Consider the following 25,666-nt stretch of genomic DNA (forward strand, 5'->3'; position numbering starts at 1 on the left):
CCTAGAGGGCAAATTCTGTCTTTAAAAAGACTTATGCAAAGCAAATATTGCAGCTGATTGTAGGAACCCATTAAGTTAGTTTGGCCTCATGGTTAATATTGCATCTAAAAACAGCTAAGGTTCAGATTTTTCTTTTTTGAGGGTTGCCACTGTGATGGTTGGTCGGCCGTCCCTGTCTTTTCCAAAGTGCTGAATGTATGTAGTGGATCCAGCCGGGGATGTCTAGAAAAGGCAGCTATAAGAATACATTGCTTGCAAGGTTGGTTGCAAATGTTGCGGTATAAAGGAAAGATTGCAAACAAGTGTTTCTAAAAACAATCCATTGACGGCCTGAAAAAATAAACCCGATAATAATATCTAATTCAATGTGATTATACACACGCACACACACTCACTCAGACAAAAGACAAGTGTGTATGTATCCCAGTCTTCTGTCTGGTGGAAGGTGGGAAGCAGACAATGCTATGTGTTTGTCTAAGTGCAACGCTAAACATGCTGGAACCTAAAAAAAAAAAAAGAGACCAAGACTGTGAAACCTGAGGCTCCTCAACTGCTGCTGATTTCGGGTGCTTTGAGGCAGTTAGGGCCCGATTTTCAGAGGCACAGAGCGCCGGCAGCTGCCCATATTCAGCTCCTGGGATAATCAGCACTGGTGTCTCCAGCTGGGACAACCGAAAACTCAACCGGCAGTTTCTGAACTGGTGCGAAGATGCTTTGTCCTTTATTAGACTTGGAGTCGCACTGTTCAGCACAGTTCAACCGCCCCGTTGCTGACACTGACCCTCAGCATCGGATAGTGTAAAAACAGGCTTGAGAAAGCAGCAGAGAGTTGGAACATGCAGTTCCCTGGCCTGGTCTCCACAACCCCCATGGGCTGCAGCCTGCAGATTGCAAACTTCTCCTTGGACCACAAGACACAATCCTTCCAAAGATGCTAATTACATTTGCAAAGTCACAAAGGGGGCGGAGCTTCGTTAGGTGGTGGCTTCGTTAAGCTATGTTAGTAGCTGCTGCCCAAGAGTGCTCGGCAGCGAGTTCTCTGTTCATGGTAACACCCAACTAGCCGTTACCGCAGAGTCAGCCCTGTGCTGCTCTAAATGTCTCTCTCGTTTCCTCACAGCTGCTTTAGGAAGTGCCGCTTAACAGGTTTAAAATAGTGAAATCAGAGAGAATATTTTTCAGTCTCCAAAAACCTCATTTCTGGGCTGAGACCCAACGTGGAAGGTTTCAGCTCCGAGGAAGGGATCGTTAGGAAATTCTGAGCATACAGAAGCAGGAGGATGAGGAAAGTCCAAATGTCAAGAGCTCTATAGCTTGGACTTTCATGAAGGGAGACTCAGATTAGCAACCAAAAGCAAACAATTCCTGGAAAGGCCATGTAAACGCCTTGATCTGGCAGGAGTGTGCTAGGCAGGTCAGCGGTCTGGGGCAAACCCTGCTCCTGCCGCCCAGTCCACGTAGCTGGAGTCTCCATCGGGGCAAGCGCAGAGGAACCCTCCTACGCCAAGACACGGGATGAACACTTGACCTTACTGAAGTCAAGGGGAGTTTTGCCATTAACTTTGATGGGGCCAGGATTTCACCCAGTCTCTGCAGCACGCGCGCGCACACACACAAACACACAACACACACAACACACACAACACACACACACACACACACACACAGCCAGCAGAGTAACAAATGCAAATAACAACCCTTGGTCTCCTTTCTCCACAACCTTCCCCTTGGTCTCTTGTCTGAATGTAGGCAAATAGAAGATGAGGTCTCTGCCCCAGTCTAAGCCGCCCTGCACATTCGTGGTACTGCATTAGCAAAAACTGCCATCCCCCTAATTTTGTTTCTCTGAGCTTACATTAAACCAAGGAAAGAGGTGCCAGAGAGTCTGAGACTCAATCTGCCAGTTAACATGGGAATTTATTGCTTAACTTCTAGGTGTCAGTCAAACTGCTGCTGTCCCGTTCTGTCGCTGCCTTTTCTTTTCTTTTTTTAGAAACACTGTCAGGAGTCCCTGTCCAGGCTCTCCAGCCAAGTCTGAACCATGCAGGCTGAGTTTGAAGCCAAGGCATAAACTCATGCCAAGGAAAGAAGCAAAGAGAAAAAGTCACACCAGGCTTCACATGGCCATCACATGCACTGACAGAGTGTGACAGTTTAGCTAAGCGCTGGGCTTGTGCAAACGACAGTTTTCCGTAGAAATAAAATCTGGCAGGTCGGTAGTACATCTTGCACAAGATCACAAAGCATGACAAGGAGGAAGACCAGCCCATCACAAGCAGCGAGAGCAATGACTGTCAGAGCTGGGCAAAATGGGCATTTCTTACGTCACTGGAATCGGCTCAGCAGGTTGCATACAGCTGGTGTCACATTTGGTCATTAGCTGTATTCCAGTTGCCCCTTTAATTTAAAAAATCCCATTGGCACGGAGACTGGAGCCTTATTTTCCCAAGTTCCAGACACTAATGCTTGAATAACCATATTAAAAATGTACCGCAAGTGAACTGCACCAGGCGTTCAGTTCAATAATGAACAGGAGTAAGAAGACAGAATGCTTTGTACCTACTGTACATATTCATAGCTGGGGCTGTAAAAAGTTAGACTGGCTAGATATATAACCAGCCAATTATTAGCCTTTTGGTCCCAACCTAGTGCTGGTAAAGGGATGCACCCCAGTGGTAGCAGCTCCCCGTGGGAATCTGACTCTGAACAGGGCTGAAAACTCTGCCCCGTTACTTTAATGTAGTCAAAATTTGCCACCACAGGGAGCGCAGTTACACAGAATTTTGCCCAACCCTCGTACATACTCATTAAAAAAAAAAAAAATCCAACCACATTCCTTATGCAAGACCAGGCACATTAAAAGGGGTGAAGAAATCAGCATAATATATTTCAGTAACTGACTAGACTAACAACTTTGGTAGCCAATTCATTCAACTTACCAGACAACTGTATTTTCTGATGCTAATGTAAACTTCAAAGGCCGTGGTGTGGGTTGAGTGCTGATAAGTGGACAGTCTTGTGGACTTTAAGACTTCTAGGTGAGGAACACCACAACCTGCTTGTTCTCCCCTGGACTACTGATTTGTTCACCCTGATCCCTGAACTGCTCTCCCCCAAGATCACAAGCATGTTAGGAACAGGTACCATGTTATTTTAATGAACTAACAAATTAGGCTTTAATGCAGAATTTCAAACTGAGGGGACCTCCTGTCATACAGACAAGCATAGCAGAAAATGGCATGTCATGCACTGAACAAAGGAAAGGAACAAAAGAATGAAGTGACATGAATCGAGGGAAGAGAAGAACTAATCACTATATTGCTTTTTTCTTTTTACTTGCAAGATGTTCTCAAAGGCAAGGGGGGTTTTTTGTTTGTTTTCCTTTGTGCATTTTATGGAGAAGTTTGCCACGGGGAAAAGGAAGTCGTGTAAATAAAAATACAGAGTCTGTCCCATAAAATGCTGTTTGGACACAGAAGTCAATATTCGGACTGCGGGTACGATGTACCTTCTATGATGAATGTTCTTGACTTGGAAGAACTAAATGGGTCCCCTGGTGATAAAAGAAAGATTTAAAGAGACCAGAGTTTACAACTGCTGGCATATTACAACGAACGGCATGACAAAAGGGTCTGGAGGAAGAATAGCCCCCTATCAAAGCACCATTAACACAGTCTGTTCCAGAAGCAGAGCGCATCCCGAGAAGGCCCCGTCACATGGGGATGGAGAGGGATTGAGGTTGCAAAAGATTTTTGGTTGGTTTGTTTACATATGCTGAACGTATTAACACATGAAACAATTGCTACATAATGGAAAACACACTGCAACTAAAAACCCGTCACCAAAATCATGATCAAAACATCAAAAAATAAAATGCAATGAAAAATTCAGACCTGATTTGACTAATAAGATGTTAAACTAACAAGGAATGGGTGAGTATGTAATCCAGAAATGGGACAGGCCATGAAATGAGAAAAGTTAGATCTGTTGCAGAGGTACAAACTGCTAGCAAAGCAGCTTGAGAAAATTATTATAATGATCGTAACCGTATTGCTGAATTGTATTATCCTAGAACCTAGGAGCACCAGTCATGGACCTGGGCTCTGTCGTGCTTGGCAAACACGGAACGAAAAGGGAGATAACGCAGAGAGAAGCATGTACTTCCAAGAGTCCCAGTTCAGCCTGCAGCACAAACCCCAAAGGGACAAGGACAGCATCTCATTCAGGCCTGGGACACCTAAGCATAAGGGTTTCCCCATGACACCAAGCAAGGGGACCGTCCCCTGAGAAGTCCTTTGACTGGTGCCTCTCTATTACACTTTGCTGGGGGAGAGAAAGAGGCTATTCTGAAAATGATTTGGCGGCCCACGGCTAGCGCTCCTACTCCCCAGTGCTATACTCTTTAGAAGTCACTCCCTACTTCCGGACGCAAATGGCGAGACCGCGGCTAATCCATCAATCTCAGCTGCCTGCTGACCAGTACCCGGAACAGAAACAGGCTGATAGGGAGAAGCTGGCAGTAGAACCTACCTTCCATGGGTGTGTTGGGATCTGGTCTGTTAGCAAACACGACATCCACGTACTCTAACTGCAGCCGTTCTAAGGAAGCCTTCAGACCTGGTGATGAGCAAACAAGGACAAAAGGCATCAAGCACATTTCCCCTCTGAGCACCCTGCTTCGTTACCGCCGAGCACTTTGCAAACACAGGCTCGGAAGAGCTGCACTAACGCTCTGGAGATGGTGCCGAGGCCTGGCAATCACAGCTTTGCTGAGGCTGTCCCAGAGGGTTAAGAGCACCGCGACCCACATCTGCGCTAGAGGGCTGTGCTGTGCCCCAGGCTCTGTGGAGAGCCCCAGCTTTCACAAGGGCTGGATGAAAACCATCTCGGGGAGAGCTGCAGCACTGGTGACGCTAAAACGTATCCAACCGCTGCCCAACGGGGGCCAGTGGCCAGGCAATTTGAAGGACACTTATAATGACTCTCAGGGAAATATTCAGCTCATTATTAACAATAACCACCAGCACGTGCCTCTCCCCCACCCTACTCCTTCTGCCAAGCCAGGAGGTTGGTGTCTGCAAGGCACTCTGCAGTGCCATTAACACCATCTCGGCAGGACAGCGCACCCACAGCTTCCTGGGCAGGTGTGTGACAGCCGCTGGGACACGGCAAAGCAGCCGCTGAAGCAGACCAAGGATGGGCTCAGCTGGAGCCCTGTCCAAGAGCGTTGGTTCCTTCTCCTGAATGGGAACGCCCCAGGTCCCAGTTCCCGCAGACTCTCCCACTATAATATACAGGAGCAGCAGATCGGCCCCGATCCAGCAAAGCACATGGTTAAGCATGTGAGTAGTTCCATTCAGTTAAATGGGGATACTCATGTGCATAAAGTTAAGCACATGCTCAAGTGCCTTGAAGGGTCAGGATCATGTACGGCATTAAAGCAGATGTGCTCTCGCTCACCTTCTATGATGTGTTTTCTGGAGAGTCCCCTCTCAGTCTCTGCTCTGAAAAACAACAGGCCCAGGTTAGCAGTGTCCAGTACAACTAGGACAATTACGGCAGTGGTGAAATTAGCCAGTATTACTTACTTTCCTCCCCAGAAGATTTTGGTTGTGATGACCAGGCTAGAGCGCCTGCGAAGAGAAACAGAGTCACTACATAAAATGTACCAAGCCAAGGTTCCCTTCCGCCCTCTGTGCTCGTCTGGGTGCCCATCCCAACACTTACCACCCCAAGGTGAGGCTTGCCCGCAGCTTCCAGTTATGCAAATACCCACGGTATTTCCCAACTCATTGGTCTGCGAGAGGCAAGTGATTTAGCACCAAGCACTGCGGGGGCACAACCAGGATAATTCTATTAACTTCAGCGTGGAGTTACTGCTGATTTACCCCGGGGTAAGTAAGGTTAGTGATCTGCTCGGCTGTTTGATCAGAAGCCTTCACTGGCACAGATCAGGGGTGTTAACCCCAGGATCATCCAAGGTGAGGAGGGTCCTAGAGATAAGTCTTTGAGTGAGATTGTCAAGAGTGTGATCGGTGTCTGAAAATCACTGAGGCACCTGGGAAAGTCCCAGCTTTGGGTCTGGCCCTGTAGCCCAAAGTCACTTTGCTTCAGGGCCATCCAGCAGACTATAGCATGGCGACTACTAGGAGAAACTGCTATCAGCTCCAACTACTGTGAACTTACTGAAACAGCTGCTATGGTCCCGGAGCCTACTCCAGACTTAAGAGGGCTGTTTGATTTAAGAGTCCAAACATTTTTGTTCAGGCACGCAAATAACGACTTTTCAGCCGTGTCCATGACCACTAAAACCAGCAATATACAACACTCATTGTGCCCATGTTACGCTACGGTTGTGAGACATGGGTATCGAAAACATCCAGAACCAAAGCTGCCAACTCTGGAAGTGAGGCGTCTGCGCCACATCCTAGGCGTGACAAGGCTGGACAGACGAAGAAATGACGACGTCCATAGAAGACTGAAAGTGCAGTGTGTGACTGCAATCATCAAAGGGCTCCAGCCACAGTGGGTTGGCCATGTTGCTAATATGACCGCACAAGACTGTTCTTTATGGGGAATGCCTGGTGAGAGCGGCCAGGAACGGTCCCGGAGACAGTGGTGAAACAGGGCATACAAAACTATGCAGGCAACACCCCAATGGCATCTCAAAGCAGACATGGACCAATTTGCTCAGGACCTGGGTGCTGGAAAAAGAAGAGGATGATGTGCCAAAGATCGCCTCCTAGCGCTGACAGGAGAGCTCCTTGTGGGATTTGTTAATAAGTCAATTACCTTTAATTACTGGGAGCTGCAGTCACATGGTAATTAATGCAAAGAAACAATCTCGGGGGAACAAAATGACAAGTATAAATAATTGAGTGGGAAAAATGTACCCAATAACCACTGACTGGGATGATAATTGTGGCATTCGGGAGGGAAGGATTTACAGACTTTCTGACAATCCTGCTATGATTAATGATTCATGCCCAACTGCAGTGAGCTGGTATTTGAAATTGCTCTTCCTTGTGGCTTTTACAATTTGAGATCATTACGAACACCTCCCTGAAGAAACGCCACTCTGCTCTGACCCAGCCAGTCCAGGGGAGAGGTGTCAGGCTGTGATGGACTGACGAGCCCTGGCCATCTCCATCAGGAAAAGGAATGGAGATTTACCAGGGGAAACACTGAGATTAAGAGACCTGTGTCTGCCATGCACCTTGGGCCCCAGAGTTACCAGAAGACTGAACGCCAGCCATAAAGAATGGCGTTATTATTTCATGCCGATACAACCACCTAGAAGGCAGAAACTCTCTTCATTCACAGGAACAAGTCCAGGACAGGCAGCAGCAGTAAGAGATTCCCCTACCCTAACCCACTCCAACCCTGGAGCGATCACTGCGAGGGACCAGAGAGGGGATTTCAAACTCCATGTCCCAAATGTGGTGCTCACAGATGCACTACTCCCTGCAAATCCCAGTATAGTTATTTGACTCTTCACCTGGCTACCTACCGTTCATTTCCTTCCTTCGGTATCAAACACAGCGGTTATCAAGGAAACTGCCCAGAGCATAACAATGAAGCACTGTGGCTCTAACGTGGCACTTGGCCTAAGGAAGAATAAAATTACCTCCAACCCTTCTTCTTAATAATATTTCCCAACACAACTTCAGCCCTGCAACGAGAGAGAAACACAAATGATGAGTTCATCAGTCTGGTATAGAAATTAGGTCCAAACCATTTCAATCATGAAAATCGGCTCTCGATGGAGGGATCCCATGTATTTCAAATCCCGGGAGTTAAAACGTTATTAAGGAGCTAAGGAGAACAAGACAATTTGAGGCTAAAGAGGCTACCCTAGGCCCCACCCACTCCAGTGGCTATTAACGGGCTCTCTGAACAAGGAGGAATCCTGCATGTTGTTTACACTGCAGTACAGGATCAAGTGACAGCTGGAATTTTCTTGGCATTTGTCAGGGTCAAAGATAAAAATATCCTGGCCACAGGCAATGTAATTTCCTCCTTCCTTTGCACTGTCCTGCAGTGCATAAAGAACTGTTCTCTGTAATTGCTTGTTATACATCTTAGCAACAGAGATGGGACAAGAACGCAATGTACCTTACATTTAATACCTCCATCTGCCAGAGCCGCGTCCCTTCACTAACTGATCCCAACCCTACTTCCCACAGGACTCATGGCAGGCACAGACCGTGAAGGCGGAATATGATGTCACCCATCTCCTCAGCCTCTTTTGTACTGACATCCGTGGCAAAGAGAGGGCGTGGCTGGACAAAACGTGGCAGGCGTTCAGGTTACCGGAGCTCAGCCCATTAGCCATACTGTGGCTCATTGCTGATAATTGCAGGACTTGGCTATTCAGACCTGTCACGACACAGACGACTCCCTACAAATAAGATCCATTCTGGCCTCTCTTCTTTAGAGTGAGAAAACAGGTCAGAGATATTCAGGTTGTTTGCTGGGGGATCTCCGGCTGGGGTGTGCTGGAGTGGAACCAAAGGAAGACCAAAGCCACAGGTAAGAGAGAGACATTCTTCCATCCTACGTAACGCCTCTCTGACCCAGCCCAGCGCAGAGACAGCTCTCCATTGCCATCCGTCAGGAGTCAATTCCATCGCCTTTGCTCAAGCCCGTTGCTCTTTGGCTTTGGCAGGTTGCTTTGCCCCTGTAGATGCTGCTACAGGACTGGCTCCACCAACATTTCTATTCTGAAATAAATACATGGCCTTGATCGTCACACTGGGATTAACTTGTGTGGCTTGTTCCGATGTGGCACTGCTGTGCCAGCTCTGGGTAGGCGCCCAAGTTCCAGTGTGGCGCAGAGGTGAGGACGCTACCAACTGAGCCACGCGAACATCTGTGCTTGGACTGTGTGGAGTGCCCAGACACACACTGGTAGAAACAGTCAATACGACTGAACTGACCTTCACTCCTGGCCAGATCAGGCATATTTTGTTCCTGGGCAATTTAATTTTTAACGGGCAATTATTAGTGAAACCCCTCAGACCCTACATTCTGCAGTCTCCATCCTTTCCAGTCAGAAAGTCACTCTCTTCGGGAGGAGACAGGAAAAACCGACCCTTAGTCATGAACTTAAACAAAGAGACGTGTGTGATGCTTTATTGGATTTGTTCTGTGTTGTGCAAGTGTCTAAAACCAAAGATGAGACGCTGAACAGGTCAGACTGCCAGGGCCTTCATTTCGTACAGTCAATAAAAGGTTCCACAACACAGATGAACACTTTCAGTAATCCCAATTAATACACTGTCGCTAGGGTTTAATACACAGCACACGACATGTTGAGACTCTCTCATCAATGCTCCCAAGTACACGTAATCACCAAAAGATGTTCCCTAAGAGCTACAGAACCATGGTTCTCCATGTTTTCCATACTTGGACCTTCCTGCCTTCTAGCTAGGACACAACCTCCCACTTAGCAACATGGAAAGGGCAAGGCGGCCGTGACGCCCAGCGTCTGTTCACGACCCTTCTGGAATGACTGCAATTTCTACCCACGAGTATCTTGTACCAGGCCTTCATTTTGTTGCCCGCCACATTCTCATCACTCGGCTCCTCACAGCGTATCCCTGGTTATTGCTTGGACGGTAACAGGAATAAGATCAGGCCAGACTGTGCTAGGTGCTGTAGGGACACACAGGCAGATGTGTCGCCACCCTGAAGAACTACGATATTTCACCTGAGCCCAGGCACAAATGGATGTAGGGAGAGGAGTGGAAAGGTTAACGAGGAGAAAGGCACTGGGCTGAGATGGCTTAGCAGCAGCACAGCACAGCAGATTCTAGTTGTCAGAAAAGTTCATAAGAAAAAAAATAAGATCAGCTCTCCATATCTCCTGTCTTTTCCTAATGCAGCCCATTCACACATAAGTCTGAGGGAACTGGATTATTTAGTCTGCAGAAGAGAAGAATGAGAGGGGATTTGATAGCTGCTTTCAACTACCTGAAGGGGGGTTCCAAAGAGGATGGATCTAGACTGTTCTCAGTGGTGGCAGATGACAGAACAAGGAGCAATGGTCTCAAGTTGCAGTGGGGAAGGTTTAGGTTGGATATTAGGAAAAACTTTTTCACTAGGAGGGTGGTGAAGCACTGGAATGGGTTACCTAGGGAGGTGGTGGGATCTCCTTCCTTAGATGTTTTTAAGGTCAGGCTTGACAAAGCCCTGGCTGGGATGATTTAGCTGGGAATTGGTCCTGCTTTGAGCAGGGGGTTGGACTAGATACCTCCTGAGGTCCCTTCTAACCCGATGATTCTATGAAGTCACAAACATACAAACGTTCCATAGAATGTGCTGCCTTTCCCCATAAAGAAGCATTGCAAGTGAGTTAGTGTCACAAAGGGCTTTTAAAGAAGTAGATGCTAGGATCTATATTTATAGGGAAACAAAAAATGTATAGGACTCCTTTGTGGTTACAGGGCGAGAAAAGGGCCGAGAGAGAGTGCCTACCTGTTCTGTAACACATAAGAATGGCCATACTGGGTTAGACCATAGGTCTATCTAGCCCCGTATCCTGTCTTCCGACAGTGGCCAATGCCAGGTGCTTCAGAGGGAATGAACAGAACAGGGAATCTTCAAGTGATCCATCCCTTGTCGTCTACTCCCAGCTTCTGGCAAACAGAGACTAGGGACACCATCCCTGCCCATCCTGGGTAATAGCATTAATGGACCGATCCTCTATGAATCATAGAATATCAGGGTTGGAAGGGACCTCAGGAGGTCATCTAGTCCAACCCCCTGCTCAAAGCAGGACCAATTCCAACTAAATCATCCCAGCCAGGGCTTTGTCCAGCCAGACCTTAAAAAGCTCTAAGGAAGGAGACTCCACCACCTCCCTAGGTAACGCATTCTAGTGCTTCACCACCCTGCTAGTGAAATAGTGTTTCCTAATATCCAACCTAGACCTCCCCAACTGCAACTTGAGACCATTACTCCTTGTTCTGTCATCTGCTACCACTGAGAACAGTCTAGATCCATCCTCTTTGGATCCCCCTTTCAGATAGTTGAAAGCAGCTATCAAATCCCCTCTCATTCTTCTCTTCTACAGACTAAACAATCCCAGTTCCCTCAGCCTCTCCTCATAAGTCATGTGCTCCAGCACCCTAATCATTTTTGTTGCCCTCTGCTGGACTCTTTCCAATTTTTTCACATCTTTCTTGTAGTGTGGGGCCCAAAACTGGACACAATACTCCAGATGAGGCCTCATCAATGTCAAATAGAGGGGAATGATCACGTCCCTCGATCTGCTGGCATGCCCCTACTTATACAGCCCAAAATGCCGTTAGCCTTCTTGGCAACAAGAGCACACTGTCGACTCATATCCAGCTTCTCGTCCACTGTAACCCCTAGGTCCTTTTCTGCAGAACTGCTTCCTAGCCATTCGGTCCCCAGTCTGTAGCAGTGCATGGGATTGTTCCGTCCTAAGTGCAGGACTCTGCACTTGTCCTTGTTGAACCTCATCAGATTTCTTTTGGCCCAATCCTCTAATTTGTCTAGGTCCTTCTGTATCCTATCTCTACCCTCCAGCGTATCTACCATTCCTCCCGGTTTAGTGTCATCTGCAAACTTGCTGAGGGTGCAGTCCATGCCATCCTCTAGATCATTAATGAACTTATCTAATTCTTTTTTGAAAAGTTTCTGAATTTGTGGCTGTAATTTACTTCCTGGTAGTTGTTAAAGAAGAATTAAAATAAAACTGTCCTGCTCTGCTCATGATGGCCTGGAAGATAAGCTGGGCTAGTCAGGAAGTGCTGTACCTGGCAGCGTAACCAAATCAGTGAGACAGGAAGATAGAACAGGCTGTGGTCAGCCAATCAAAACATGGAGTGCACCAATCTCAAACTTTTTCAGCCACCCGAACTGAAACAGGAGCAATCATCTGTTAAATCTCAGAGGCAACGCTAACTCCCAGATGTAACTTTTCTGGCCTCGGGGAATTAGAGGGAGGCTACTCTTTGATAACACCCAAGCATCAGGTTAGAAGACCCTTGAGTTCAACAGGAGTTTGAGCCAGACCCTCGGGATCTGGCTCTAGATCAGTGCGTTCATTCGAACACATCTGGAGGGGTGTGTGTTCGTTTCTGCTTCTGAGCAAGTTTTAATCATTCTGGGTGACACTCAGCCTCGTGGCCCATAGGCCCAAAGAGGCAGTTGAGTGGTGCACAGGACTTGTGCATGGGTCTTCTGTAAAGGGGGCGGGGGAAATCTTGCCCCAGGAACTCAGTTCATTAATTCTGGTAGGGAAAACCCATGCACTGGCACCATGGCAGTGCTGGTAGCCTCAGTGTCCGGGCTCTCAGCAAGGCAGGGCTGTAGTTATGACCCGTAGAGCTTGCCTTGAGCTAGGAAAGAATGAGGAAATTTGCGGTTCTTTCCACACAGTAGGGTTTTGCCTCTAGACCAAATGCACGCTGCACTGCTCCCCCCGGTGTGCTGTCATCCGTGTCTCCCCCTGTATTGATCACCCATCACCTTCCCTTAGACACTGCACAGAAAACTCGCCCCCTCACTCCTTTTTTGTATTCAGTTTTTCTTTAATAAAAACTTCGGAAGAAAAATATTTTTAGATACGAAAAGGATGGGGCAGCCCAACTCCCAGCTCCCCTGCTACTTGCAGTCTGACCTGTTGAACCAGGATATCATACACAAAGGCAAAAGCACTGCCAGCCTGTCTAAAAACCATGCCCAGTTACACGGAGAGGGATTCAGACCACCTGCTAGTAATATGCAAGCAAATGCCATGGAAACCTAGTGAGAGCAGGAACAAACACTGCATCTCATGGCGTCTACTTTTTCTATTTCGTTTTTCATCAGCATCAGCCTGTGACCTTTTTCTAACGATTGAGACAGGCTCTGGTCCTTGTAATTTATTGATTGTCCCTCCCAATCCATTGTTGCCCATGCACCCCTCTCTGGTTCACAGCAGAACCTCGTTTTGCACACCTGTAAACTGCTGGTCAAAGTCAGTGTACATTAGACTAGCTATTGCTGCTCAAGCACCATTTCATATCAATTTGTACAATCCTAATCCCTTGACACCTCTGCCTTCCAAATCTCCATCTCTTGTGAGCAGGTGCCCCCACTTATTAGTCCAGACTGCCCCAGGCTCCTTAGCAGTTCACTGTGTGTAGCCCAGGGGATGGAGGCAGCTCATTCAGAACTGGATTTTTCTCTGATTTTGACTGTTTCAGTGCTGTCAAAGCACCTGGAGTCAGGGATAAGTGCTTCAAATGCACTGAAACCAATAGAAATAAAATACATTCATTCACAGACTGTGCCGGGCCAGTGGAAAATGGCAGTTTGAGCCGCTATCTATCTACGGTACTTATATGGGCCCCGTTTCTGAGCAGGGACAAGACCCTGCACCCAGCTGGGTGTATAGGCCTGGCTAGATTCCACAGTGGTTTTCTGAGACGAGGCGGGCAGTGTGTTGAGGAACCGTCCAGACACAGCAAGGCTGTAACAATTCTGTGGCTCTCAGGAGTGCTTTTTGCACAGGCCAACTCGTACTATGTCCTGCCCCCCAAACCGAGTTTGGGGACTAAACACGGCACGGTTGCTGCCCTTTCTCACAGCATTTGCCAGGCAGGAGCAGCAATGGAGCCAGCGAACTTTTTAAACAACTTTTCTCAACCTCTTTAACAGTCTGTTCTGTTGGTGAACAAAGGTTTTGTTTAGATCTTAAACCATAAAATGCCTGGCGAACCCGGCAGGAGCGATGAACATCAACGACAGAGCATCCTGGCACTCCTCCCCAGCGATCACTCCTTTGTCACGAACAGAGAATCAGATGGGACCCCTGGCTGAGGGATACAGGCAGAGCAGTGGGATTAAGGGAAAACGTATCTGCAATCTGTCACTTGGCTGAAGCGGTGCTGGGGCTTAGGACTTGATTGTCTACATTCCCCGTCTGTTCTAACTATGCCTGTCTCTTCACTGCCACCGAAGGGGTTTTTCCATTGGGATACCCATTGCAATGTAAAATCCAAGCGGAGATGAAGCTGTTTTTACTTTGACGTAGCTAGTTGAGTTCAACCCTATACCTCTCTCCCTGCCAATATGGGGTTTACCTCGAGGAAGTGAGATGAGGTAAAAACTGCCATGCCTTGTTCCCACTGGCGATAGCCATCTCGATGGAAACACACCACTTTTGCAGTAAAGACGCAGCCTGTGCGCTCCATAGTGAAGAGCACTTAATTAGAAGCTAAAAACCGCCCCCCTCGATTTTCACTGGCAAAGGAATGCAGAAGGGACGTCATCATTCTGGGAGAAAAACTTTATGGGGCAGGAGTCTCTGTTGTAATAAAGCTGCTGAAATACCAGAGCGTAAGCACCGGCCACCCGCTGAGGCGAGACCCAGATTTCATTCCTGCTCTGCACTTTTGCTCTCTATAAGAGCAGGGAGTGAGAGCAGAACCGAGCAGGTGCCACGTGCCCCTCTGGCAGAGCAAAGGGCAAAGCAAAGAGACTTTGCAGGGAATCCAGGACATGAAGCTTTGGGGTTGGGCCGGGGTGTGTGTGTGCATTTTAGAGAACTCTGGAACAAAAGAAAAAATACTGGAGAAAATATAACATAGTAAAAGCACTTCCATCAGGGGAAGTCAGGTAGCCAGGGAAAGAGTCATTCTGGATGTTTACAGCAATCACCCATTTATTAAAACACATCTACTTGTGTCTCCTGGTTAGATAAACATAGAAGGTACCTACTTCCCAGCAGCATAGACTTCTGCTGTGTCAAACAGGTTAATGCCATTGTCATATGCTAAAGTCATCAGCTGTTCTGCCATCTGCAAAGAAACATTTGTAATGTTTATAGAGAGTGCGTCGTAGAAAGCAGGAGCCCAGAAACCCCTTGGCATGTCTGCTATATCAATAAAACACACGTATAACACAGCACATGGTAACATGCTTAGGCCAAACATTACAAATTAGGCTGCCTAAAGTTGGTCACCTAACGAGGTGATCTGATTATTTAGATGCCTAACTCTAGGCAGCCACAGTTGGTCTCACTGCACAGCAATACCATGCAAATTGCACGTTATGTATTTTTCAGTCCAGGGTATTTGCCCCCATATCAGGATGCACTCAGTACCTTATGGATATATAACAGGGAATCCCAAGCACACCCTGCAATATGATTTTCCTTCTCCCACTTTTATAATCCAGTGTTCAGAAAACTGATTTATATGGTATTAGCTCAGACTACAGCCGGCATCTGTTGACTCAGAAAAACCGTGATGCAAGTATTGCGTTGTATACATTTACTACACAGAATGGAGGCGGCTATAAAGTTGCCTCCTAGTCTGTATTACCAGGGAAAGATACAGCTGCAGCACATGTTTCACAAATGTTACTGGTAAACTGAATATATCTTCTGAAAGTCTGGCTTCACAGAAACAACACTAACTTAAAAACTTCACCATCCCCATGAGATGCATGTTCCAACATCCATGTACAATGTAACAGAGCTGTACATGTTTTCTGGGGATATTTGCTTGAACAAAAACATCTGTTAAATTCAGCTGTGTTTGTGCCCCCTTTTGTGTTCATTTCCCACAAATATTACAGAAAAATCACCTTATAGATCAGGGTGTTCGTAGAAAGTCATTTGAGACTATGTGCTGACTCCGAATTTTGAACTCTTAAACACAAGTAATTAGCAATGAAAGACTGGTTCTAAGACTTATGCTCCTTACTGCGTTAGGGATGACAAAGACAACCATGTGACCTGTGTGTCCAATTAAACTAACCAATGCATCTCAAATTTTGAATATTAGACAGTTGGAACAAACAGCTCATGAGCAAACTGCTCCTGGAACAATTGTGAAAAGTATTTGGTTTGAATTTAGTCTCTGTTCTTGGAAATTATTCTCCAATTACGTGCTACAAATTATTTGCTAAGCAGTAAGTACTAGTCTTGGCGGATAATAATTAGCCAAAGAAAGGATAATTTGAGTTTCTTTTGGCCATAATCATAAAAATGAATCTAGCTAATTTGAAAAACAAAGTTGAAATATGTCAGACAAACATGAATATTTATGCATCTCTATAGTGAAAATTGGTAAATATTACAGAACCTTTCTTCATTATGAAGATTTCTCACGAAAAAGGCCACTGGCAACACTTAAATCAATAAAAGGAACTAGATTACGGAGTCTCCTGAAGCTGATTTTCAGTACAATGAAAGGAGACTGAAAAAAGAACTGTATATTTGGAGTAGGCAGCACAAAACAGGGAACAATTCTTACCTCGTCTGTAATCTGCCCTCCAAACGTCACCCATGTTCCTATAAAGGGAAAGAAGGGAAAACACTCATTCTGAAAACACAAGTACAAAATACATACAACTTAATTCTGCTCTGAAAGGCACAATAAACGTGGAAAAGGGAGCTCCAGATTGAATTAATCTGTAGGTCACTAGCAGAGAAACACGGGAACAATCCAAATGCAGTCAGTCCTATGCTAGTCTGTCAATACCAAGCTGGCCCCACTGTTCTTCCTTCTGGGATGTGAAATATCCCTGCCCAAAGCCTGTGGGTGGGTGAGCGAACCAGGCTCTCAGGGCCTCCCTATCACTTGCTGTTACACTTAGACTGTCTGTCTCTCTCTCTCATGTGTTTGCCTGACTCAAGCAGAAGACTTTTGTCATCCGGGTGGATGCCCTAGGACACCAACTGCTCGGGTTCTCCAATGCCTTCCTGCCAGGTCAAGCCCTCTCACCAAACTGGGATGGAGCATTGTACTTCTGCCCTTGCCAGTCATTTGCAACACCTACCTGCCCTTCCCAGCCAACAACCTGCAGGGAACAGTTAACTAAACCACTTCCGATTTGCTAGTGGAGACCCATCTGCCTGTAATGACCCCACTGCCTGACATTACAGCATGATCCCCAGACTAGGAACCTGTAAAAGTTCATCCGTTTGCCATTTCCTCACCACGCTGTTGCCTTCCCTATTCTAGTGGCTAGTGGATACCCAGAGCTTTCTCGATGCTGCCCAATTTTAGCTCTGTTGCAGCTTGGCAAAGGCACGAGGAGCCACAGAGGTACTGGGGCAGCTTCTCTGCAGACTTAGTGCTGGCCTACACATGACATTTTCCCAGTTATACAGAACAGTTAAACAGGTACAGCTCCCCCAATGTGGACATACCTGTCTTGGAATAAGAATGGCTTTTTAAGGCAAAATGACAAACTAAGCTGGAAAAAGACCCCCCTACCAGAATAAGAGGGTCCACATGGGGAGTTCTACTGGTATAACTATAGCGGTTTAAATTCACACCTTTCTGTATACCAGTATAACTTTCCCATGTAGGCAAGCCCTTAGGAAGACAAGGGTGCATTGGTTGCACTCACGCCACATTTGGAATGTTATCTGAGCAACCAAATGTTTAGAAAGTTAGTCTTTGTTAAAATGAAAACCTAGATTCTGCAGAAGTCCATGGCACTTGCCTGTGGATACTTCTAACTTGTCACAGGTGAACAGAGAGCACAGTTTTCAGTTCGTGCTAAGTGACTCTTTGTCTGGATATAATCAATTACAGCAGATTCTGAAATCTGCACAAACTCTCTGCAAACTACAGCTCAGGAGTGGATCATTCTTGAAGTATCTTAACTTGGAAGCGCTGAACACGAGTGTTCATGAGGAAGCGAGAACAATGCCTTGTAGCTTGTTTCATATAAAGAAAAAGGTTAAGTTGTTCCTTGCAGTCCATTTGAATGATAGCAATCGAAGAGTCAGACATTTGTTTCTGCACTAAGCTGTGAGGGGGCAGCAGCTATCTTGAGTTGTTGGTGTCTTTTAACAGATAAAGTGCTGCACTACCAATGCTATCGTGAGGGCTGATACAACACTTCTGGTTTATGCCCCCCTTTTCAGACATTGATAAACCTGAAAAACAAATTACCTTTTGGGCTGAGATTTCTCAGGCTTGTTATCAGCCCAGGGGAAAATGCTTTTTATGAAAGTTTGATAAAATTTCATTCAGACAAGAGAAACAGATTTTCACTGTTTACATTTTTCAGATGACAGGTTTCAGAGTAGCAGCCGTGTTAGTCTGTATCCGCAAAAAGAACAGGAGTACTTGTGGCACCTTAGAGACTAACAAATTTATTAGAGCATAAGCTTTTGTGGACTACAGCCCTTATGCATCTGAAGAAGTGGGCTGTAGTCCACGAAAGCTTATGCTCTAATAAATTTGTTAGTCTCTAAGGTGCCACAAGTACTTCTGTTCATTTTTCAGATGCTTCATTTTCATGACAGTGACTCAAATTGCTTTTCTTTTAAAAGTGACCTACAATGGAAAAAACGTAGGCATGTTCTTTTTCCTTCTTTATGATGGATAAAAAAGGCCTATATGTTTCTCTTCCCTGCAAGAAGCAACATTTTAGTTTTCTGTTTGTCTTTTCCATTAAAATGTCAAGGTGTGAATCTCTGGGGACTCGACAGGTAAAAGTCAAGACAGTGAAAGTTGATCAGCTGGGAAGAGATGGGATTTTTACTCAGATTCTTTAATTCCCTGGTTTCTTTTTGTTCATGCTTATTTAACTTCTAGGGCTCATTAACATTTTGGATACAGGAAGCTTCTGTTAAAATATTTAACTGCTCACCTTGCAATGAAGGTGTGAGAGCTTAAACTAAACCAACATTGTTCAGTTGTGGCAGGCAGTGTAGTTGTAGCTGTGTCAGTCCCTTGTCGCTCAGACATTGTCCAAGACAAACACAGCAGCTACTCCAGCAAAACAACGGCAACTACACTTGATGTTTCTGCTGTTTCTATAAAAAGCACCAAACAAGGAGAACTCCACTCCCCAACCTGGCCAACTTGCACCATACATCACAAAGAAGCCAGAGAGAGCCCAAGTGTCCTCGGCAGGTGACCGCTGAGCTTTAAACTGAACGTGGACTTAGCCCTCACTGAGGGCTGGTGTCTTTGCAAACCAAATGCTAGCGTGACGTGTGCCACGCTGAAGAGCTCTGACAACCACATGCAGCAAATGGCACAAATGTTTCTTTTGACATACTTTTAAACGGCATGGGTCTCTTGAGGAGCAGACGCAAAGGGATGCCTGTTTGTGAACCCATCCATGACAGCACCCCAAGTAAACCTGTAACCGCCACATATTTTAATACAGAAAACCAATCGGGGATACAAGATGCACTAAGCGCACAGGAGGATTTCAGAGTCTGGTAACCATGCTGGTCTGCGAGGCCACTATCCAGGCTGATTCACTGCGGGAGAGGCCGAGGTTTAGGACAGAACAGAAATCTGTGGTTCGATCTGGTTACTTGGTAACCAGCAGTTAGCAACGACAATGCAGGGAAATGCTGCACTGGTAGCTGGATCCGGTTTCAGGTCATCCATTTTTAATGCAACATGGAATCAGAGGAACATCGCCCTGATGGATGCAAAAGGTGCAGCTCCCTTCACCTGCCAGCTCCACCTTGGGGGCCTGTCTCCTACTTAATAACCGAGGGAGAAATCACCGTGAAGAGGATTGCTCACCAGGAGACGCTGGAGAGGTCTGAGAGAGTGCACCCGACGATCGCGTCACTTACCTAAGCCAAGGCAGGACACTCGCAACCCCGATTTCCCAAGATTTCTGAAAAAGAGAAACACCTCTTAATAGCCACTGGAAATGTCAGAAATAGGATGTGCCATAGCTACATGGGACAGATGCTACGTGTGGTGTCCCCGCTCCCCGTCCCTTCGGCAAACATCACAGGAACATCCACTTCCAGAACTATAAACAGAAAGGACAGGGGGTTCGGTGCCCTTCAGTTGCACTCCAATCAACACAAAGTGCTGTGTATGGGAAGTGTTTAGCTAAGCTCTGGTCTTCGAATGAACCAGGAGTACAATGTATTCCCCAGGCACCAGCGTGGAGCAGCAGTTGATAACACTTCTCCTAAACTGCTGATCAAATGAAATTACTGTTTTCACTACAGGGAAATTATGCAGCTACACATGTATAGATAGTCAGAGGAAGAGAGACCTCCATACTGTCAAAAAGGCAACGCTAGTGAAGCCATTTTAAATAAAAGGCATTAAAAATAACTTTTATCCTATGCATTCACTGTTCTTGGAAGATAATTTCAGTACAATTTGAATGACGACTTTTTGATCCTGTTCTTTCTAATTACAACCCCCCCCCCCCCGTTTTTATGGGGGTGGTGGTCTGGATTTTCTAGTTTTGCCTATGTGACTATTTGGTCTTTGTACTGAGTTGATAAAGTGAAACGCTGACAAGCAGACTGCATTGTTATTGTAAGAGTGTTATGACGGGCACACCCTACAGTGCACCAGGTGTATTGTAAAAAACATGCAAACTCAGTAAGTCGTGGTTATTGGCATGACACTTAACAACCCCCTCGCAACCAACCAACCTCATGTTGGTCATCGAACAGGTACAAAATCACAAGCTGGTATGATTACATTAGTCCCTTTACAAGAGCACATTTAACCCCCAAAATAATAAGGATTGAAGAGCCTGGGGCAGATCTGTGCGTTACAAGAGCTGAGTTAGCATGTATGGAAGATGCACATAGTGGAGACAGACAGTGAGGGAGGAGACATGTTGCAAAATTACCTGGAATAAACAGCTAGTATAACTGTTCTGAGGTGACCCAGTGCTTGGGAACCCCCCCACAAACCTACCAACCTGGGTTGCAGGGCTCTAAAGAGCTTAGGGTGGCCATATTTTAGCCTAGTAAAAAGAGACAGAACAAAACAAAAGAAAAGCAAGAAGGTAATGAGAACGTGATAAGGAATGAAATAACCATGAGGAAGAGAGAGAAAATCCAGTTTATTCATAATATTACCTTGTGTTTATAAGAAAACGGTGATAGAAATGAAAATATGAAATCAGCAGCACAAAGACAGAATCATAGAAATGTAGAACCAGAAGGGACTTTGTTAGGTCATCTAGTCTAGTCCCCTGCACTGAGGCAGGACTAAGTATTATCTAGACCATTCTTGATACGAAATCAATGAAACAAACGATAGAAGGCGTCACCCCCTCTAAACCCAAATTGATGGCTACAAAATTAAGGCCATGAATTGAGAAGCTATTTAGTTAAAGAAGGAAAAGATAGAGAATGATTTTTCCCTGACTCAAATGAGGTATTAGATAACAATTGATAATGTCAAGTAACATTATTACTTTCCTATTTTTGCCACCAAAACAGGAGATAAATATCTAAAGAGACAACACACACACACACACAGACAGTAGGAATGGAAAGGATGCTGTTTCTTAGACACTAGACATTTAGTTATTGCCAACTGAAAAACAAAAGCACTCTGCAACTTGAGAGTATCAACAGAAAATGTGTAATTTCGCATACAGCACATCTGCAGGGATAAAACAAATGTGAAAGCATGGGAAATCTCTTAACAGGTATTTTTAATATTAATCAGCTTTTTCTACTTGCAAATTAACCATATATGACAGAATAAAACCAGGAAAAGGGCATTTCAAGAAATTTATTTGTATCACACAATACTCTTTTCCTGGGCAATTACTTAGCGCTCCAAAAATGAGTATAAAATTGAAACAATCTATGACAATTAAACATGGAAAACCAGACACATTTTAGTGGAAAATAAAACAGCAAGTGCAAGCTTCTCAGATATAAAATTCACTTATTAGATAACAGACGGTTGCTGAAGCTCTGCACGCTACATTTGCACAATAATTTAAAGTGGCAGTAGCAGTGACCTCATTCAATCTGATTTATATGATTAGGCCAGAATCATTATGGCATCCAACTATTTTCTGACAACAGTTTTACATGAACGGTGTTTTTAACACACACAGAGAGAATGCAAATTGAAAATTCAGAGTAGATAGGGTAAAAATTGAATAGCTGGAAACAAATGACGTCTGTAACGAGGATATAATTTGGTGAGCAGATATGAACTCTACAATGTTACGACACATTTGACTCCTTCAATTTTCAAATGGCTTTATAATATTAATTAAGATGATACAGATAATGTAACCCCAGTTTTAAGAAGGGAACACTCATGAGGAGAGTCTATGACTCGCCCAAAGCTACAGGGGAAACCAGTATCACAGCTGGGATTTCGACCCCAGGAGTTCCTGACTCTTGGTTGTGTGTCCAGAACGCATGCTGCTCCCTCTCTCAATAAACTAGTTCAATTTGGGGTTTAAAATCTTTAAAGCATTATAAAAAAATTGATTTGCACAGATATTTTCTAGTGGCACAAAAGCATAACATTGAATAAATGGTGTCTAGAAAAAGCATGCCAAGTGAATGGCCTTCATTAGCTCTGGCTCAGGTCTGCTCAACTGCATGAAAAACACTAATGGAACGGTTAGTGTGAGCTATCAGAAAGCACTGGTGCACTTCATTTAGCCCCTGCATATTTCACTGCTATTGAATATTGCATGTTAGACCCGGGTGGCGTTTCAACTCCTGTGTCACATTAGGAACCCTGTTTAAAAAATAAAAATGAAAATGAAAAGATAAGAAAACGTGCTTAGTAAAACAAACTGGCTTGAGATGCTCGCTTGCCTTTAAGTCCCCAGATTGTTCTCTGCATTGCGGCTGTTTCAGAGTAGAGCTGGTCTCTAAGGCCAGGTCTACACTACTGCTTAAGTCGATCTCACGTCGCTCAGGGATGTGAAAAAGCCCCCCCAGAGACGCAAGTTTTGTGCTATCCACACTGGCACCGTCTCCTGCCGACATAGCTTATGCTTCTCACCAAGGTGGAGTAATTATGATGATGGGAGAGTGCTCTCCCGTGGGCATCGAGTGTCTTCTTCACCAGACACGCTACAGCAGCGCAGCGGCATCAGTGTAGCGCTGTAGTGTAGATGTGCCCTGAGATGTGGAGAACCAGAAGAGTTCCTTCCGGGGGGGGGGCTCTCTTTACTCTGTATTTCAGTTTCGGCCGAGTGCCCTCACGGCAGCTCTGCTACAAGCCATGTAGAAGCTGTATGAACTAGCAATGAGAACTACCCTATACTGCTATCGCATGCACGGATGCAACCCTGATGAAATCAGAGGCTGAACTGGTGAGAGAGTCGAATGTAACTCATGTAGCTTTACGTTGATCTACACTTCTGCTTTTCAAGTGGAACTCATTTAGTTTGTCTCAGCTGCAAGATCTACTCCTACTTCGAAATAAAGATGTTAAGCAAGTTTGGGCCATGTGGCCAGACACACCCAGGCCTGGTGGCTCTACAGCTAACTACGATAGAGTGATGTGGCTCCTACTGAAAAGATTTTTTCACGTGGCTTTGGCAATACTGTATTTGTGCCAGGGAGAGGTATCTAATGGTGACATTTATCAGACAGTAGGATAGTTTGCTCAGGAAATGGATGAAGCTCTATAGGTTGAGATACTGAAAACTTGGCCTGAACACGGCACTAGAGAATACACCTTAGGGACTCAAGTATCAGAGGGGTAGCCGTGTTAGTCTCAAAGGTGCCACAGGACCCTCTGTTGCTTTTTACAGATTCAGACTAACAGAAGTACTGGGAGCATAAGCTTTCGTGGGTAAGAACCTCACTTCTTGCATCTGAAGAAGTGAGGTTCTTACCCACGAAAGCTTATGCTCCCAGTACTTCTGTTAGTCTCAAAGGTGCCACAGGACCCTCTGTTACCTTAGGGACTGACTCTGGACTGGCTAGGGATGGATTAGAGCAGGGATAGTCAATAGGCAGACTGCAGGGCAAATCCAGACCGCCAGACCCTTTGGAACAGACCCTGGAATCCTTTTATTAATTATTATTATAATTGTTGTTGTTATTGTTTTTATTTTCTCTGGAGTTTGAACTTTGACTACACCTTGATCAAGAAATCTGGACCCTGACAAAAAATAAATTGACCATCCCTGGACTAGAGGATCACCTAAGACCTTTTCCATCTTTAACTTCTATGACTGACATCAAGCTTAAAAAAATCCATTTATTCAAATGATGAAGACTCTAATAACCCAGCCATTAAAACTTTTCTGGACTTTTCCACTTTCTCAGCTTAGAGTCTTCTCCCGTCATGTCTACAGCTTTGAAGTAAGCACATCTAGGAAGGCTGGTTCATTGCAGAAAGGCGGAGGCCTTTACCGCTTTAAATGGTTAACAACCTCTACTAATAAAAGGACCTGGGGAAAGGAAAGCTAGATAGTAACACGCTGCAGCAGCAGCAGCCACCACACAGTCCAGCAGAAACTAGAGCCATTTGCAGGCTTCAAAGTACAAGACAGATCCCTAGATACTAAAGGAAGGAAGCTATAAACAGGGGCATTAAGTCTTCTCCCATTGGCATACAGCATCTTCATAGAACTGGAAGGGACCTCGCGCGGTGTCTAGTCCAGTCCCCTGCACTCCTGGCAGGACTAAGTATTATCTAGACCATCCCTGACAGGTGTTTGTTCAACCTGCTCTTAAAAATCTCCAATGATGGAGATTCCACCACCTCCCTAGGCAATTTGTTCCAGTGTTTAACCACCCTGACAGTTAGGAAGTTTTTCCTAATGTCCAACCTAAACCTCCCTTGCTGCAATTTAAGCCCATTGCTGCTTGTCCTGTCCTCAGAGATTAAGAAGAACAGTTTTTCTCCCTCCTCCTTGTAGCGACCTTTTATGTACTTGGAAACTGTTATCATGTCCCCTCTTCGTCTTCTCTGCAGCTGCCCCCATGAAGCACTTCTAGTGTAGACCTGCCCTTACCGTAAGGAACGTAGCTGCTCTTTAGTTCAGTGACGAGGCATTTTTCTAGATAGCTGGAGCGCCTAATGATTTTACACTCCAATATTTTATTAAACTTAATGTTTAAAATCAAATTTACACACGTTAGGAGGGAGGGTACTGTACATCTGGGGTTGGGCTTGGGTTATGGGGGATTGCAAGTATCAGTTACAAGGTTCACGAGGTACATATATATATCACATAACCAGCATAGATCCAGACTGGGGTGCGGGAGTTTTTAGAGGGTCAGTGGATAAGTGGGCTCGGGTACACCATCCATGGAATGTATTAAGAGTCCAAGTCAGTAGTGGTGTAGAGAATAAGTACATGGGTGGGGTGTGTCCCTCAGTTCATCAGGGAACGAAGTGGGTTATTTCCCTGGTCAACGTTTGTCGGTTATTCGACCTGGTACTGGCGGTGTCCCATGATGTGATCCGTGTAGATGTCTCTGGACCACCTGATGGTGTCGGACACCATGAGCTGTCTCATGAGCCAGGCGTAGCGTCGACCGACTCCGCATGCTCTCAGTACCGGCTCGTTGTGGGGGTCCCATGCACCCAGGGCTCCCACAATCAGGGCGTGGATCTGGACCTAGTAGCCCTGGGCTCTCAGGGTGTTGGCCAGCGGGACGTACTTCAACGCCTTCCATGCTCGGGCCTCGTGGAAGGCTGGTGACCTGTTTTCGAATGGCACCGTGATGTCTACCACAAGGACCTTCTTCTTTTCTGCGTCCGTCATGACAACGTCGGGTCGCAGTCGGCTGTCCGTTCCGGGGATGGCGGAGTCGACGGTGATCTTCCCCAGGACGGCGGGATGGCTTTCACTAGCTGGTTCTGGATGGCGTTGTGTTGGTACAGTCAGGCTCCAGAGTGGTGTTTGCATCCGCACAGGATGTGGGGCAGGGTCTCGTTGGTGTAGCCGCACT

At 45.8% G+C, this 25,666-nt stretch overlaps 1 protein-coding gene across 10 annotated transcripts in view; it reads right to left on the bottom strand.

The window, feature by feature from the left end:
- The window catches only part of KCNAB2 (potassium voltage-gated channel subfamily A regulatory beta subunit 2), a 118,274-nt gene that overhangs the window by 13,664 nt on the left and 78,944 nt on the right, over positions 1-25,666 (bottom strand). For all 10 annotated transcript variants that reach the window (XM_008167148.4, XM_065574883.1, XM_065574882.1 and 7 more), the window contains 7 exons: positions 19,583-19,626; positions 16,278-16,315; positions 14,737-14,816; positions 7,628-7,672; positions 5,589-5,633; positions 5,461-5,504; positions 4,531-4,617 (listed from right to left, as the gene is read on the bottom strand). In XM_008167148.4, coding sequence (XP_008165370.1) covers positions 4,531-4,617; positions 5,461-5,504; positions 5,589-5,633; positions 7,628-7,672; positions 14,737-14,816; positions 16,278-16,315; positions 19,583-19,626 — 383 coding nt within the window. The remainder of the gene's footprint in view (positions 1-4,530; positions 4,618-5,460; positions 5,505-5,588; positions 5,634-7,627; positions 7,673-14,736; positions 14,817-16,277; positions 16,316-19,582; positions 19,627-25,666) is intronic.

Source organism: Chrysemys picta, chromosome 21 (assembly GCF_011386835.1).
Source record: "Chrysemys picta bellii isolate R12L10 chromosome 21, ASM1138683v2, whole genome shotgun sequence".
NCBI classification, from domain to species: domain Eukaryota; kingdom Metazoa; phylum Chordata; order Testudines; family Emydidae; genus Chrysemys; species Chrysemys picta.